Source organism: Sceloporus undulatus, unplaced genomic scaffold (assembly GCF_019175285.1).
Source record: "Sceloporus undulatus isolate JIND9_A2432 ecotype Alabama unplaced genomic scaffold, SceUnd_v1.1 scaffold_12, whole genome shotgun sequence".
NCBI classification, from domain to species: domain Eukaryota; kingdom Metazoa; phylum Chordata; class Lepidosauria; order Squamata; family Phrynosomatidae; genus Sceloporus; species Sceloporus undulatus.
In genome coordinates, this window is record NW_024802934.1 from 3,293,858 (window position 1) to 3,311,027 (window position 17,170).

Consider the following 17,170-nt stretch of genomic DNA (forward strand, 5'->3'; position numbering starts at 1 on the left):
TCTAGAGGTAGACTCATACATTAACAAATTCCAGGCTCTGAATAGACCTGTGAAATACAGCCCTTTAGAGAGACCAACCTTTATTTCCTGTTGAATCCTACTTCATTCTGGCTGGACTCAATTCCTAACATCAAGAATAGGCATCTTAGAAAATTCAAACTACCATAATTGAAACCTGGATATTTTTGAGGGGGTCAGCAGGTCATCTCTGCTTACTGGCAAACTTGAAACAAAGCTGAAATTGGTTTCAGCAAATCTGTTTCCCCCCGATATTCCATTAAAACTATGCATACATACTGATACAACTAATTGTTATAAATGCCAAGTGAAAACCTTCCAAATAGGAAGTTAGCAAAGTACAGTAAATGCTCCCTCTGCAAGTACAAAATTGAAACAGAAACATGATCACATATTGCACAAACGTGTATGTAAACAGAAAATAAAGTAACATATATGTTGGATATTGGGTAACCAAATTCTCAGAATTAGAAACACTGGCAAAAATTTGGGTGAAATATTGGAGGGGTGATGTTGACTCCCTCCTCACCCATAGAAAGCCTGGCCCACTGAAACAGCTGCTGTGTCCTGTTCTATACAATAAAACAAGCAAACTTTTGTAAAACAAAGAACCATGGAAAAAATATCCACAGAAGAATGTACACTTCGTATTGAAATGAAAGGCTCACATGAGCAGGAGACTAAATTGCTGCCCTTTCCATACTTGTTCACTGTTTTTCATCCTTCTGATGGGCAGAATTAAAAAAATATAGCCATATTAGCCTGTAGGATCAGTATGGAGAGAGATCTTGTAGCACCTTTGAGACTAATTTAAGAAAGAAAGAAGTTGGCAGCATGAGCTTTCGTAGATTTCAATCTGCTTTCTCAGATGCATTTGGAATTCCTAAATCTACTTCCTCAGATGCATTCCTGAGATGCATCTTCTGATGGGCAGGCAATACTCTCGCCTGAATTAAAACACAAGTCAGTCTGACACCTAACAAGATTTACTTTCAGAAGGTATAAGAATTGCCCATATTCAGAAAAGGGCCGCAGCTTTTGCAGTGGTTGCCAACACTCTGCCAGTCAAGGTGCTGATAAAAATATTTGAAGACATAAATGGCTTGGGACTTGAGCCTCTCCCCTTGTACAGTGGTGCCTCGGGTTACGAAATTAATTCGTTCCGTGGCACCGTTCGTAACCCGAAAAGCCTTCGTAAGCCGAATTGCCATAGGCGCTAATGGGGAAAAGCCGCGATTCCGTGCGAAAAAGCCGAAAAAAGCACCAAAAGTTTTTTCGTAACCCGAAAAAACATTCGTAACCCGGAACAATGTTTTCCTATGGGATTTTTTCGTATCCCGAAAATTTCGTAACCTGGGTATTTCGTATCCCGAGGTACCACTGTATATGCCTGCCTGAAACTGAGGGGGCAATACACTGTAGGAGGGCATAGTTATGGAATATCTTCCCTTTGGAGGTCAGACTGGTGCCAAATAAAACATGCCCTTTTGTTGGAGTCTTTGGGATCAGGTGATTTAATCCAAGCCTGCATATGTGCATGGCTTTACATTATCTTAGGTTGTTTTAAATGTTTCTAACGTCTTTTGTTTTAACTTGTTGGATTATTTAAAGTGTCTTGAGTCCTTTAAAATTATTCTTACTGTTTCAATTTAAAGGAGTAAATGCATACTTATTTTTTCATCGGAAGTGATGAGCTGTCACCACACACATATGCTCTCCCATGCAATTTGGGAATTATTCCATCAAAATTTCCTGCAAAATCCACAAACATTTTGCAGTTTGGTATGCCATTTTCTGATCATATTCTTCTGTAGATATTACAATATCCAATAAGTACATTATATCAGATTCAGCCCAAAGGTATATTAACATTGTCTCCTACTTCTCAGAAGTGATTCTCCACAATTTAACATTTATACAAAATACATTTTATTGCATTAAAAACACCCATCCTTCTGCTCCATTAGATTCAATTTGCCAACTTTCATAATAAATTAAAACGTAACTTCAAGTAAAAGCTAATGGAGGCTTAAAAGCATAATTCATATATCACAGTGAACTCTTTAAACTCACACACAGTATAATATTTACAGTAGGTCACAATGGACAATACAGTTGCTGTTTCTTTAAAAACTGTCTGAGGTAGCTTAATGTACAATACAGTACAAGGGAAGAGAACAGCATACATGTCTGACTGATGTAGCCAGCAGACGAAATCTTTTGAGTCATCTAGTAAACTTGTGCTTAAATGTCCATAACTATTTGGGAGTTTCAGTCCTGGGTTTCACAAAAGACAGAATGTACATGCTCAACAAATCCACCATGAGGCCTCTGCTAATTATTTACATGTGCTGAAGTGTCCAGCCTCCAAGTTGGCTGGCCAACATCATATCCTGTGTGTCTGAGCGGAGTCAGGCAGAACAGCCATATGTGCAGCCTAGTGCAAGAGAAAGTCATGCTGCACAGAACAGTTTGGACCTGGGCATGCCAAAGTAATGTATGCTTTTTGGTGTCTTTAACTCATGTAAGACAGAAAAGAAATGGTGCATGGAGACTGAATGTTTGAGCTATAAAGCTGTTGATAGGTCTAGAAACCATTTCCCCACCAAATAGGGGCAAGGTGAAATTTAGATGAGAGAAAGAAAGCCTTTAAAAAGTCAGGATTTATGGTCTTCTAAAAGGAGCTTATTCAGTGAAATTACAGTAGCAGCAAAGTCCACTAGCTCCACAAAATCTGATGTAATTATGTTAACGCCCATGATGCCTGGTTTCTGTGACTTCACCCAGTTCAGAATGAAAGGCAGATTCCTAAAGGGAAAAGAAAAGAGAATGTAATGCATCCATTGCCAAGTGCTTGAGGCATACTGCATTTCATAAACAGCATGTTGATTAATAATAAGCATCATACAAAATTCTAAAAAATTTAACTCATGTTAGTTTGGAGCCAGATCCTTCTCTATGGAATTCACCTCACAAAACCCATTGTTTTGGGGGCTTGGCTTTTCCCTTCTCCCTGCACCTCTCTATGCTTTCCTCCTAAGCTGGTTGGTGACCCAGATGACTTCGGGGGAAAGAGCGAAAATCACCATCCTCCCAATTCTATTTATCAAGGTTTCCTCTGGATCCAAGCGCTTTCCATTTATGTAAGGAGATATTTGGTAAACTGGAGAGATCCTTTGGGTCCAACCAATTGTGTTGTTAAAGAGCTGACATTTTGGGAAATTAGAGTAGCAGCCAGTTAATAAATGTGTCATATTGTAAAAGGTTCTGCTCATAGCTAAGAGAGGGAGGCCAATCAGATCCAAATACAAAATTAAGACATCAAAATTGTCAAGATGTGAGTAGGGGAAGGAGATACGCAAATGTTTTGAAACTTGCTTTATATGTTTTTCATGATGACACTTTTAGGAACATGTGGTTGCAAAGAGAATGAAAGGCTATATATATGCTTTTGAATTAATTCCTTTTATTTTTGTGCACCATTTTTGCATTCTTGTTTAAAATATCCAGCACTTTAATGATCAAAGGTCAGAACTTTATTCTACTGCCATTACAAATTGCAGGAAATGTTGTCACACATTCAACATGCTTATGATGAACAGGCATGAGTTGGACAGACAAGCATATGGTTATGCGTCTGCAGAGAAAAGCAGGTTGTCTACCTATGTCTGTGGCTTTTCTAGTGGTCATCTGTGAATTTATACATGTGGGTCATTGTTTACCTGCATGGAGATCTTCAGAAGCTTCTAGAGCTGCATTTTGGCAGTAACCCACCCCCTCACCTGCACGCATATAAACCATGCATTCCTGCTGAAACTCAGTTCCAAGACTGCCATTGGGAAGGCTGGAGAAAGGAATGGCATGAAAGGAGGATGGGTTGTATAAGTTCACAAATGATCACTTGAAGAACCACAGTTATAGGTAGGCAAGTTGTTCTTCTTCTTTGTAGCTCTGTGAGTCACATGTATGGGATTATACCAAGCTAAACTCACTGAGGATGGTGGGTTAAGCCAGGACTGATGACAGAACCATTCTACCAAAACCTTATCGGCTCAGGACGAAGCATCCTCAGTAATGAGACAGGAACATAGATGGCTGTAACCATTTATCTGTGAAGCAGGGTTCCAGGAGAGGAATCCCTCTGAGATATGTTGATGAGGTGGTTGCTGCCTGAGTCAAGTGAGCTGTGGAAAGGGTTTCCCAGCAAGGGAGTACACAAAGCGGATAGCGTTCACCACCCAGTAGGAGAAACCCTGAGATGAGATAGCCATCCTTTTCTTATAAGTGCTGTAGGTGATGAACAGATGCTTTGTCCAATAAGTACAGAACAGGAGCACCCACCTGATGTCTGAGGTATGAAGGGCATACCCAAGGTTAGAAAATGGGATTGCATGCAGGTTGGAAGCACCAATGACTAATTAAGATGGAGAGTGGGAATCTTAGGGAGGAAAGAGGTACCAGTAGAGAGGACCACCTTGACCCTATGAAATGAAATTAAGGTGGGTCCATCCAGAATGTTGCCAATTGGCTGGCACTATAAATAAAAGGAAATCTGTTTTCCTGGAGAGTAGGTGAAGATCACAGGATTTCACGGGTCTGAAGAGGTGCACCATAACCTTAGCTTTTTTAAAAAAAGTATACGGGTGATATATATTTGATAGATACTAAAATATAGCTCTAGAAACTTCTGAAGACCTCTACACAGGTACACAATGGCCCATATATGTGAGTCACAGAGAACATAAAGAAGAACTTCTAGGTATGTGCTTGAGTTGGTCAGTGTAAAATCTGAATGCAAGTTTGTTTGTTTTTTAAAGTGCCATCTTAGTCCAAATCAAGGAAGAGGAATGAATGGCTCTCCAGATGGTTGGATTGCTACTTGTATCAGCCCTCACTATTGGCTGTATTGGCTATGGCTGATGGGAGTTGCAATCCAACAACATTTCCAACTGAATGCACCTGTTATCATATTTTCAGCTTGTGTAAGCCTTCTGATAGGAGATTTGATTCTGTATCTATCATTTGGTTGCCCTTTCTTATGCTACAAATATAAGATCCCTTTCTTTTTCTGCTATTGATCAAACTCCTAATATCTGTTTCTTTGTCAGATGCTGCCAGGTTGGATCTCACTAGTGTTTATATGAAGTTCATTCACACACACACACACACACATGGCCTAATATGCATCACTTTATGTATTTTCATTTCACAACTGCTTCTCCCTTACACCTGCTTACATTGAATCTCATTTGCCATGGTAATGGCTGTGCCTCCAGTTTGCCAGACACCTTTTTTTTTGGGGGGGGGGGAATGCTTCATAAACTACTTTTCTTTACATCATCCTAAATAAATTCACCAGCCCTACATTTATTCTAATACGAATCTAAGATGGACCCCACTGCTCATATCTTACATCTTAATATGCTCATAACAATATGCACTGCATTCACATTAAAAAAATTCAGATACATATTAACCACAAAGGTTTTGTTTTGCACTGAAGTTAATTCTCTAGTACAACTCTGCAGCTATGGCTTACATAGGTTGACATGCACTTTCATTTCCAGTCCTCCTTACATGCCTCCATGCGTGCAAACAAAACATTACTTGGACCATTAATGCACATATGGCTTGTGTTTACAGTCACATTTTCAATTTCCAGCCAAACAATAGGAGGATGGGAATAAAGACTAAGGGACCAAAAACCTGAACAAAGAAAAAAATACTTGGTTGACAGAAATTACTGTGCAACTTTAAGAGATTTTATTAAAACATATTTTGTATCATTTGAGATTTGGAGTGATGGCGGCAACCCTCAGTTGTAACTTTTTTGATATTAAATAAAATAGAAGGACAGATAGAAACTTAAGAATTGGAAGGCCAAGGGCCATTTAGTCTAATGCATTGATAGTGTAAGAATCCATCATGAAAAATAATCCAAGAGGTGATCATGGTTTTAATGCCAGCTCCCAAATGATTATCACTTCCAACTCCAAGGTAATCTAACCCATTGTCAAACAGCTCACTATGAACTGTTTTAAAACTTCAGAATGCTTGTCTCTAAATGCATTTGCTCTTAAGAAAGAGAAAAGGCATTTAGCACCATCTACTGTCTTAATACTGTAGAGCAAAACTACTTTGGAAAGCTGAAGAGAAAAGTTGTGATTATAAGATATGTGATGTTTAATGGTGGCACAGAAAAGACATGCCTAGTTTTGATAACCAAGAAGCAGATAAGGATAGAATTCATTTCTGTAGAATCTTTAAAAATGAAGATTCTATGAATCAGCAGCTGGAGCCTGGTGTAAGTCATACTGTCAGAACTAAAGAAACTAATTGAAGAAAGAAACAGTCAAGAAACAGTCTGAATGCCAGAACTGAATGGAGCATGGATTCATGCCACAAAATTTACTCCTAGTCTCCCTGCTTCCAACTTTTCTTCAATTCACTAGGGGAATACTTTCAGTGTTGTCATTGTTAAATAATTTGGAGTCAGAAATCCTTGCTGATTTATCTTCAGCCTAACTCATCCTCAATCTATGTATGATTTTTTTCAGTTAAAATTGAAGTCTTCTTTGACACTGCAATATTTCCAGTCAAGTGCTACAGTAACACAAATGGCACTGCAACCTTTAGTAGCATAATTGGTGGTGTTAATTATTTTTCAAAACAACGACTAATTAACCATGGAATTGAAAATGGTTGCTAAAACATTCTCATGTGTTACCCATGAACATTTCTGCCCAAGGCATTCTACAGAGACAGCTCTCACTAAGATCTCGAATGACCTTTTACAGGCCAAGGCTAATGGCCTTTACTCTGTTCTCATCCTTCTTGATTTGTCTGCAGCCTTTGACACTGTTGATCACTTTCTCCTAATTGACATACTCTCTGACCTTGGGTTCTCAGACTCTGTTCTCGACTGGTTTAGATCGTATTTGTCTGGCAGATCTTTTGCAGTAGCTGCAGGAGGTCAGACTTCTTCTCCTGTTCCCTTATCTGTTGGAGTTCCCCAGGGCTCTGTTCTGGGTCCCCTTCTGTTTTCTCTCTACACACTGTCCTTAGGAAAACTCATCAGCTCTTTTGGCTTTTCCTACCATCTATATGCCGATGACACCCAGCTGTGTCTTTCCGCCCCCGACCTTTCTCCAAGGCTTGAACAGCAAGTTTCGTCTTGTCTCACAGCTGTCTCGCAGTGGATGCGCCATCGGCGTTTGAAGCTCAACATGTCCAAGACGGAGCTTCTTGTCTTTCCTCCTAAGCCCACCCTTCAACACTCCTTTTCTGTCTCTGTGAACAACATTTCTATTCAACCAGTTCAGCAAGCCCGCAGTCTTGGCTTTATCTTTGACTCTTCTCTGTCGTGTATCCCTCAGATCCAGACCACAGCCAAGGCTTGTAGATTCTTTTTGTACAATATTGCCAAAATCCGACCATATCTCTCCGCCTCTACTGCCAAGATCCTGGACCATGCCATAGTGATCGCACGACTTGATTACTGTAACGTCCTCCTGGCTGGGCTTCCTCTTTCTCACCTCCGTCCTTTAATCTCTGTTCAGCATTCAGCTGCACGCATTATCACTTCCACCCACCGCTCTGACCACATCTCTCCTGTGCTGGCATCCCTTCACTGGCTCCTCCTCCCTTTCCGCATTCAGCACAAGCTCCTGCTGTTGACATTTAAAGCCCTCCATGGAATGGCCCCTCCTTACTTATCAGACCTTCTTTCTCCTCACCTTCCCACCAGGGCCCTCCGTTCTGGTAGTCAAGGTCTGCTGTCTCAGCCCAGGATTTCCTCTGCCCCATCCCGGATTCGCCCCTTTTCACTTGCTGCCCCCCACTCCTGGAACCTCCTTCCCCCACAAGCAAGAGCCATCACTTCAGCTTTAAAACGGAGTTGAAAACCATCCTGTTCAGAGAAGCCTTCCCAGGCATTGCATAATTGTTGCTTGCTATTTGGTGTTCTTTTGTTGTCTGTTTATCAAACCATTTCCTGTATTGCTATGTACTGTATATGCATTATCCTACTTGAGAGTATGTATTTTCCCTGGAAAATGATTAACCATCCATTAAGAACCCAAGTCCTCCCTCCAGTCCATCTGCTTTGGTCCAGGCCTTGGAGGTAGAGAGGAACTGCTGGACCTCTTACCCTTTCCCTCCACCACTCCCTTCTCCTTCTGTGTCATGTCTTTTTAGATTGTAAGCCCGAGGGCAGGGAACCGTCTAACTAAAAAGATCGTATGTACAGCGCTGTGTAAATTTACAGCGCTTCATAAATAAAGGTTAATAATAATAACATATATGCATTCAGAGAAAAAGTCAGCTAACCTTATTTTGGTCTATGGGTGGCAGCAATTTGCCACTGTAACATCTGTTACAATAATTTCTATACCCATTTTCATGTAGGGCCAGCCAAATGATAAAATTTTAGCTTACCTGTGAACAAGTGTGTTTTTCAGACCACGGATGAGATTTCGTGCAATAGTTTTGACCCTTGGTGTGAGGATAGCTTGAGAAACATGAAAAGTTCCATATTTTTCTCGTTCCCCAAGAGTGGTCTCCAAGAACTGTAGCAGTTTATGTACATTAGTGGTGTTTGCCCATGGTGCTGGCATTTTATTCCCTGGCCACAGAATGGGGTATTCTTCATAGAGAGGATGATGGTAGAAAATAAGAACCTGAACAGTGTAAGAGAAAAAATAGAATGCATCAGAAATCTCTTCCCAAACTAAATTATTTTGATAAAATTACCAGCTTGGTAGATGAAGGGAATGCTGTGGATATAGTATATCTTGATTTCAGTAAGGCCTTTGACAAAGTTCCCCATGACATTCTTGCAAACAAGCTTGTAAAATGTGGGCTAGACAAAGGAACTGTTAAATGGATCTGTAATTGGTTGACCGGCCGAACCCAAAGGGTGCTCAACAATGGCTCCTTTTCATCCTGGAGAAAAGTGACCAGTGGGGTCCCACAGGGCTCTGTCCTGGGCCCAGTGCTATTCAACATCTTTATCAATGACCTGGATAACAGAATTGGGAGCATACTTATCAAATTTGCAGATGATACCAAATTAGGGGGAATAGCTAATACCCCAGAGGACAGGATCAAGATTCAAAATGACCTGAATAGACTAGAAAGCTGGGCCAAAGCTAACAAAATGAAATTCAACACGGAGAAATGTAAGGTATTGCACTTAGGGCGGAAAAATAAAATGCACAGATATAGGATGGGTGACACCTGGCTGAATGAAACTACGTGTGAAAGGGATCTAGGAGTCCAAGTAGACCACAAGTTGAACATGAGTCAACAGTGTGATGCAGCAGCTAAGAAGGCCAATGCAATTTTAGGCTGCATCAATAAAAGTATAGTGTCTAGATCACAAGAAGTAATAGTGCCACTCTCTTCTCCTTTGGTCAGGCCCCACCTAGAATATTGTGTCCAGTTCTGGGCGCCACAATTCAGAAAGGACATTGAGAAACTGGAGCGTGTCCAAAGGAGGGCGACAAAAATGGTGAAGGGTCTGGAAACCATGCCCTATGAGGAACGACTTAGGGAGCTGGGGATGTTTAACCTGGAGAAAAGAAGGTTAAGAGGTGATATGATCGCCCTGTTTAAATATTTGAAGGGATGTCATATTGAAGAGGGAGCAAGCTTGTTTTCTGCTGCTCCAGAGAACAGGACCCGGAACAATGGATGCAAGCTACAGGAAAAGAGATTCCACCTGAACATTAGGAGGAACTTCCTGACAGTAAGGGCTGTTCAACAATGGAATGCACTCCCTCGGAGGGTGATAGAGTCTCCTTCCTTGGAGGCTGGATGGCCATCTGTCAGGGATGCTTTGATTTGGATTTCCTGCATGGCAGGGGGTTGGACTGGATGGCCCTAGTGGTCTCTTCCAACTCTATGATTCTATGATTCTATTGTCTTACATTTGAATCACATTTGAACTACAGTCAGTAAATTTGCTTTCTAAATGTTGGGCAAGGAAAGACTTGAATTGGTGTTATGATGATACTTATACAATGGGAATGATACTTCAATGTTTGTATTGTACTGAATGCAATCAGAAGATCCTAAACAACATTATCTTGCAATCCTTAACTGTCACACCAAGTTTACAAGACAGGCAAATATTAGTAGTTTCATATTACAAATATAAAAAAATTAAGGCTGCAAAAATTTTACATGATCCCCTGGTGAACTCATAGAATATTTGAGATATGGATTTAATAATTTGAAGCTCAGTATCTTGACCATGTTTACTCCACCAAGTACACTCTTTCTTGAAGTATACTTGCGAACAGTGAAACACTCTTATCCTGCATTCTCTCACCAGTTTGAGAAAAATGCACTTACAAAAAGAATCACCATTGTGCATTCCTTTTTCCTGCCCTTGACAGCAAAACTATATCCCACAAAAAAGGTGTGCATCCACACAATTGAATTATGTGTAATTGGGCTGACTACAAACAAGACTTTTGTCCTGGGTCCAAAACACACTGCAGTCATAATGCAATTTGAATATGCTGTCCTAGCTCAATGCTAGACAATTCTGGGAACTGTAGTTTTGTGAGACATTTAGCCTTCTTTGTCAGAGAGCTATGGTGCCACAATAAACTACAATTACCAGGATTCCCTAGCACTGAGCCAGGGCAGTTAAAGTAGTCTCAAACTGGCTTATTTCTGCAGTGCAGGTGCAGCCTATATTTTAAACACTGAATTTGGAACATGAATCAAGACTGGGAAGAAGGAAAAGGAATTCGGCTGGGGACAGGTCATGGGCAGTTAAAGTGGTCTCAAACTGGATTATTTCTGCAGTGTTTTTTGGACCATTGTTATTATTCCATATTAGTGCATTATATCCCTTGGATGTTTAGAAGCCTAATATAATGCTTTTAGTGCTGCCTATTAAAAGATATTGTGCTCTATTCTGACTTTGCCTCTGTAACTGCTTTTTTAAAAGTGGAAAATGAAAACATGGAACAAAAAGTAAGAAAACACAGGCGAATTACAAAGGGAAGACAGCATCATCTCCATCCCTGTGAAATCTGTGAACAAGGTTTTTGGGTAAAAACAACAAAAAGAGCATTTGCTGGCACCATAAAGTTTAAAGATGCTTTATCTGGATTAACATTTGTGGACTTTATCGGATATAAGGTAATACTTTTTCTTGGTAGAATCTAAGTTCCATAGAGGTCGGAGTACTTGAAGCAGAGCTTTGAGGGGAAATGGACTTCAACTCCCAGAATCTTGGCTGAGGGATGTAGGATTTGTAATCAAAAAGGTAATTTCCCCCAGCTTTGTGAAGTCGAAGGCTTTCATGGCCAGCATCCATAGTTTTCTGTGGGTTTTTTGAGCTATGTGGCCATGTGGCATCTTCAGAGAAGGATGCCAGCCACAGATACTGGCAAAACGTCAGGAATAAACTCTTCTAGAACATGGCCACATAGCCTGAACAACCCACAAAAACTATTCCCCAGCTTTGTTTTAAACTATGTGTTGTGCATTTTTAGATTGCAGTCCTAGTGATGTATTTAATTCCCCCGAGCAGCTGTATTCAGATGTGGCCACAAGGAGGTAGTGTCTGCCTATTTATTACTGAGAGAAAGGGTACAAAAATACAACAAATGAAGACAGGAAATACACGTGTGTTGCTGATAAATAGCCAGTTTCCAGAAGGGAGGTGGCTGGTACAGGTGACCAAGTCTCCAGGGTTCCTTCCAGAGAGTGTACAGGACATGATTAAGATGGGAAAGGCAAGCAAAAGCCAGGTGTCTCACAGGAACTAAGCACGTGGATTTTAATTTAGAAGCATGATAAACAAGGAGGAAAAGAAAGTGTGGGGTAACTGGATATTGCAGAACATTTCCATTTGCCATACCAAACATGAACCCGCAAAATATATTTATGGCTGCCTCTGCACTGCAGAATTAATCCAATTTGACAGTGCTTTAACTGCCAAGACTAAGTGTTATGGAATCTTAGGCATTGTAGTTTGTTGTGGCACTAGAGCTTTGCTTTGCTTTGATCTGGTGCCACAGCAAACTACAATGCCCAGAACGCCATACCACTGAGCCGTGGAAGTTAAAGTGGTGTCAAACCAGATTATTTCTGCAGTGCGGACGGAGCCTATGTTTTGTGTCAGAGAAAGTTTCAAAGTGGTCCCATATTAAATTCAATGTAAAATAGTTGTTATTCTAAGTATGGAATGCATTAATTAATAATGATGTTGCTGCTGCAGTGTGCCTTCAAGTCATTTTTGACTTATGGCAACCCTAAGGTGAAACTATCATGGGATTTTCTTGGCAAGTTTCTTCTGAATGGGGTTGCCATTGCCATCTTTTGAGGCTGAGACAGTGTCACTTGCTCAAGGTCACCCAGTGAGTTTCCATGGCCAAGCCAGGATTTGAACCCTGGTCTCTAGGGTCCTAGTCCAATGCTCAAACCACTACAGTATGTCATGGTGGCTCTCATTAATTAATAACACAATTAAATATTAAACTACAACTATGTAATGATAAAATTACATTTCTTCTTATATTAGAATGAAAGGGGAAAAATTACAAATGAAGCCCAACAGTACTGAAAGGGCATACAGTAATTCCTGACTTATTATAGAATGGAAAAACTAGAAGATCAGTATTTTGAACTTTTGCCTCTTAAATTATTCTCTCCATCTGTAAACAGTTAAACCAGCTCAGCTCTCCTTTTCTTAAAATAGCTTTGTTCTTAAGGCACAGCAACAGTTGGTTGCTGCTAGCTTTGACTGTAGTAGTCAGTCTTTTTGTCTCACTTTCTCTTGCTTTCAAAATTCAAGATGAAGTAATAATCAAATCTATAAAAACTGGTGGCACATCTGTATTCCTCATGAGGTGTGAGAATTTTTTGTCACCTTCAAAAAGGTGTTTTTCCTATGTATGCATGTTGACCTGAACTAATGGGAAGGGCCTATATCACGCTGGAGGAAGAGGAGGAGTAGTAGTTTTCAAGCTTAAATTCCACTTAATAATTCATGCAAACTTTAAAAGATGATAAGCTTTTAATTAAAGGAGCAATGAAGAATCCTAACTTCCAAAACATTTTCTCCCATTTAATTCTCACCAACAGTAAAATAGTAAAACACTAATCTTAAACTCATTTTGCAAGCATAAAAGGTATCTACAGCAGACAGATCATATGTGTTGGGAACCATGTTTGTGCTTTCCTAACAGTTATCCAAAGAATATAAACTTGGTTCCCAATATATTTAAAAAAGAATTTGTTCCTTACCTGTTGTTGCTTTTCCCAAAGGCTTTGCAATGTCACATCTTCGACACATTCCTTTGTGCAAAGTCTTGATCCAAACACTTCTTGGATCCTGCTGACCAGGTACACATGGTGGTTCTTATCCATAGCATAGAAATGGTTGAAATCTAGGAAAATTACTTCCTTAGGGTGATGTGTTAGAAAGGTGTTGATCTCCATCAGTCCATCCCATACTGTTATTCCAAACAAGCCATGTATGAAGTAGATTTCCTGTCCTACTTCACCTGGCTTGGAAGATACACGGAGGTCAAAGTAGCGGATACCACCCTCAAGCTGCTCCTTGAATGTCAAGTTTTGTGTCACTGACCATTTCTTCATTATTTTCTTTACCAAAGAAATTTTGGCTAGCCGTTTGATTGCCGTAGCTTGATCTGGTCCCACAGGAGACTTCTCATCAACCCAGTAGCTGAAGGAGTCATGTGACCCTACAGTGGAGAAAGGTGATAGATACTGTTTTATTTTGAAGTACTCTGTTTTTGTTGCATGTCCTGCCATTGCAGCAGCATCGAGATAAGGAACATAAATTTCTGTAATGGCAGAACTACATCCTATCTCCTCAGTCATCCCTCTAAAATGTACCTTTTAGTTTCTGCACACACCCCAACATAACCATTTCCTGGCTTTTGGAGAGGAGGTGGCAGCAAACACACACCTCTTTATGTGTCTGCAGCTAGATATAGAATGACCATGTCGTCCTCTGGGGAAATCCCCCTGTCCATTTACCACTGGCTAGTAAATGGAGAGGGCAGAAGCCAACAGGTAGGTTTGAAAGGGGTGGTAAATGAGAAAGGGAGGAAGAGAATTCTGACATCCATAATGATTAGAGTAGTGATTTTCTTTCTTGCTTTGCTCATAGTTAACTGCACTACCAAGTTATTCCACATAGTTGCATATGTAGCTATAACAGCATGTGAAAAAAGGCCACTCTGAATATGGCCCAGTAGAGCCAGCAGCTAAGCTCATCTTTGACCATGGCTGCTAGAAAGGAAAACAAAAATACTTCAAACCCTCTGTGATAATTATTGAAATAATTTTCAAAAGAAAATCAGCCTGTACTTCATAGATGAAGCCTTTTATTGTACAGATTATGAAAAGCTATGGATCATTTTTTAAAAAAAGAAAATGAGTGTACAACATCATTTGATTGTCTTGATGCATAGCCTGTACTCAGGACTAGATGCTATTGTCAAGACAGAATATGGATAAATGGAATGGTTTCCAATTGGCCATGGGATCAAGCAAGGCTGCATTTTATCACGCTATCTGTTTAACATGTATCCTGAACATATAGTGGATTCTCAGTATCCACTGGGGTTTGGTTTCTGGACCCACCATGGATACCAAAATTCGTGCATGTTCAAGCCCCATTAAATACTGTAACATAGTAAAATGGTGTCCTTTATATAAAATGGTGAAATCAAGATTTGCTTTTTTGGAATTTTTTTAAAGAAATATTTTCAAGCTATGGATGACTGAATCTGTGGATACTAAGGGCCGACTGTATATGTAAAGTAGGAATAGATTTGGAGGAAGGAGGTATGAAAATTGAAGGAAGAAAAATTAACAATTTAAGATATGCAGATCACACCATACTACAAGCAGAAAGCAGCAAAGCCTTGGAATGAAGAAAGTCGAGGAAGAAAATGAAAAGGTCGGTTTAGAGATAAATATGAAGAAAACAAAAATAATATCAGTTTATTTACATAACTTTAAAGTTAACAATGGAGACCTTCAGATAGAGAAAGATTGTCTATACTTTGATTTAGTCATTAATCTAAATTGGGGGTGCAGTCAAGAAATAAAAAAAAAAGACTAGTGCTTAGAAGGGCAGCCATGAAGGAACTAGACAGTATCCTCAAGCGTCAAGATATATCACTGAATACTGAAGTTAAGAATGAATACTATTGTATTTTTTCAATTTCTATGTATGGTTGTGAAAGCTAGACAGTGAAGAAAGTGGATAGGAAGAAAATTAACCCATGTGAAATGTGGCTCTGGAGAAGTCTTCTATGGATACTGTCGACTGCTAAAAAGACAAATAAATGGTTCCTAGAGTAAATCAAGCTTGAACTCTCTCTAGAAGCCAAGGAGACTAAATTGGAGATTGTTGTACTTTGGACATGACTTGTTAGAAAAGACAATAATGTTTGGCAAGGTGGAAGGCAAGTGGAAAAGTGGAACCACTAAAATGATCTACTCCATTATATGGGATAGGAAACTAGCTGCATATTTCTGGTCCAACCTGGCAAGTATCTCTTTACAGCTAATGATCCATTGCCATGGGGCTCTCAATAGCCTGCAAGTATTTGGATGACTATGTCTTTCCTCCCTTCTTTTCAGCTATGGAATACTACAGTACAGTTTGTGGTCTATAAAATGAGGAGATAGCAGACTGAATCAGATGGGTTTTGGAGTTTGATGAACTAAAAAATATCAAGTGATGCTGATTGCCTTTCAGGGGACAATTTTAGTCTTTGGAATGTTCCCAGCTTATAAATCTACAAATATAAAAATACAATTTTTTAAAAAAACAACTCATTGATCAATGTAAAGTCGAAAGCTTTCATGGCCGGCATCTATAGTTTTTTTTTTGGGGGGGGGGGTTCGGGCTATGTAGAACATGGCCACATAGCCCAAAAAACCCACAAAAAACTCAATGATCAATTTCTGTAAGACACCAAACCAAATGCTGGAACATCCTCATGCTCCAAGGACTGAGGGGAAGATAAAAACACACAAGCCTTCTGTCTATGTGCTATGCTTCAGATAAAGCATTCCTGTGGACATATACCTTCTGTTAGTTTAGCTGACCCCTGAAAATATCAAATTGTATGTCTCCCCTTGGGATTTTATTAGACTACTAGACAAATGTTTCCTAGGTGTTTCGCGGATCAGAGGCTCATACTTTGAGCACTGAAAGCTAACCTTAGACTCATTTTATGCAAGACAAACATCTGCAAACAAGGCAGAGCAAGCAGTCAGTTTGACAGTAGATCTTGTCTTGCTTGTTTTGTACATTGTCTTCTTTCATTGGTCCAAAACACACTGCAGAAATAATCCAGTTTGACACCACTTAACTGCCCTGGCATAGTGCTAGAGAATCTTGGGAATTGTAGTATATTGTGGCAACAGAACTCTGATAGAGAAGGTTAAATGTCTCACAAAACTACAGTTCCCAGAATTGTCTAGCATTGAGCTAGGGTAGTTTAAGTGGTCACAACTTGATTATTTTTGCAGTGTGTTTTGGACCATTGTTTCCTTAATATCTTGGTGAAGAAATATTAGATACTATGTTAGAGAAAACATGCGAGTATGGAAACTTAATCTCATGTGCATCTTTACTAGTACGCCGATGACACCCAAATCTATTTCTCCATATCTCGTTCGTTGGCCTTGAATTCTGATGGCATCTCCTCTCTCAATGAATGTCTTCGGGCAGTAATGGGCTGGATGAGGAAAAACAGATTGAGGCTGAATCCAGACAAAACGGAAGTTCTCACGGCAGCGGCCCCGAAACCAAGAATTGGGTTGCAACCTCCGGTCCTGGATGGGGTCACACTCTTCATCAAGGACTGCGTTCGCAGTCTGGGGGTGCTCCTTGACTCGTTGCTCCTGATGTCAAACCAGGTAAATGCGACAGTCAGGAGCGCCTGTTATCAGCTTCGGCTGATACGCCAGCTGCGCTCTTTTCTGGAAGTAAGGGATCTTGAGACTGTTGTGCACGTGCTGGTAACCTCACGTCTAGACTTCTGTAATGCGCTCTACATGGGGCTACCCTCGTGCTTGGTCCGGAAACTGCAACTAGTACAGAATATCGCAGCCAGGGTAATTTCTGGAACATCCAGGA

General features: G+C 40.1%; 1 protein-coding gene across 1 annotated transcript in view; it reads right to left on the reverse strand.

The window, feature by feature from the left end:
- Window positions 1-1,970: 1,970 nt before the first annotated feature.
- LOC121917197 (PI-PLC X domain-containing protein 2-like) overlaps window positions 1,971-17,170 on the reverse strand; it is a 42,609-nt gene continuing 27,409 nt past the window's right edge. Inside the window, exons 2-4 of the mRNA XM_042442935.1 lie at window positions 13,288-13,748; window positions 8,455-8,696; window positions 1,971-2,826 (exon numbers count right to left, since the gene is read on the reverse strand). Of these exons, the coding sequence (XP_042298869.1) occupies window positions 2,676-2,826; window positions 8,455-8,696; window positions 13,288-13,748 (854 nt within the window). The 3' untranslated portion in view covers window positions 1,971-2,675. The remainder of the gene's footprint in view (window positions 2,827-8,454; window positions 8,697-13,287; window positions 13,749-17,170) is intronic.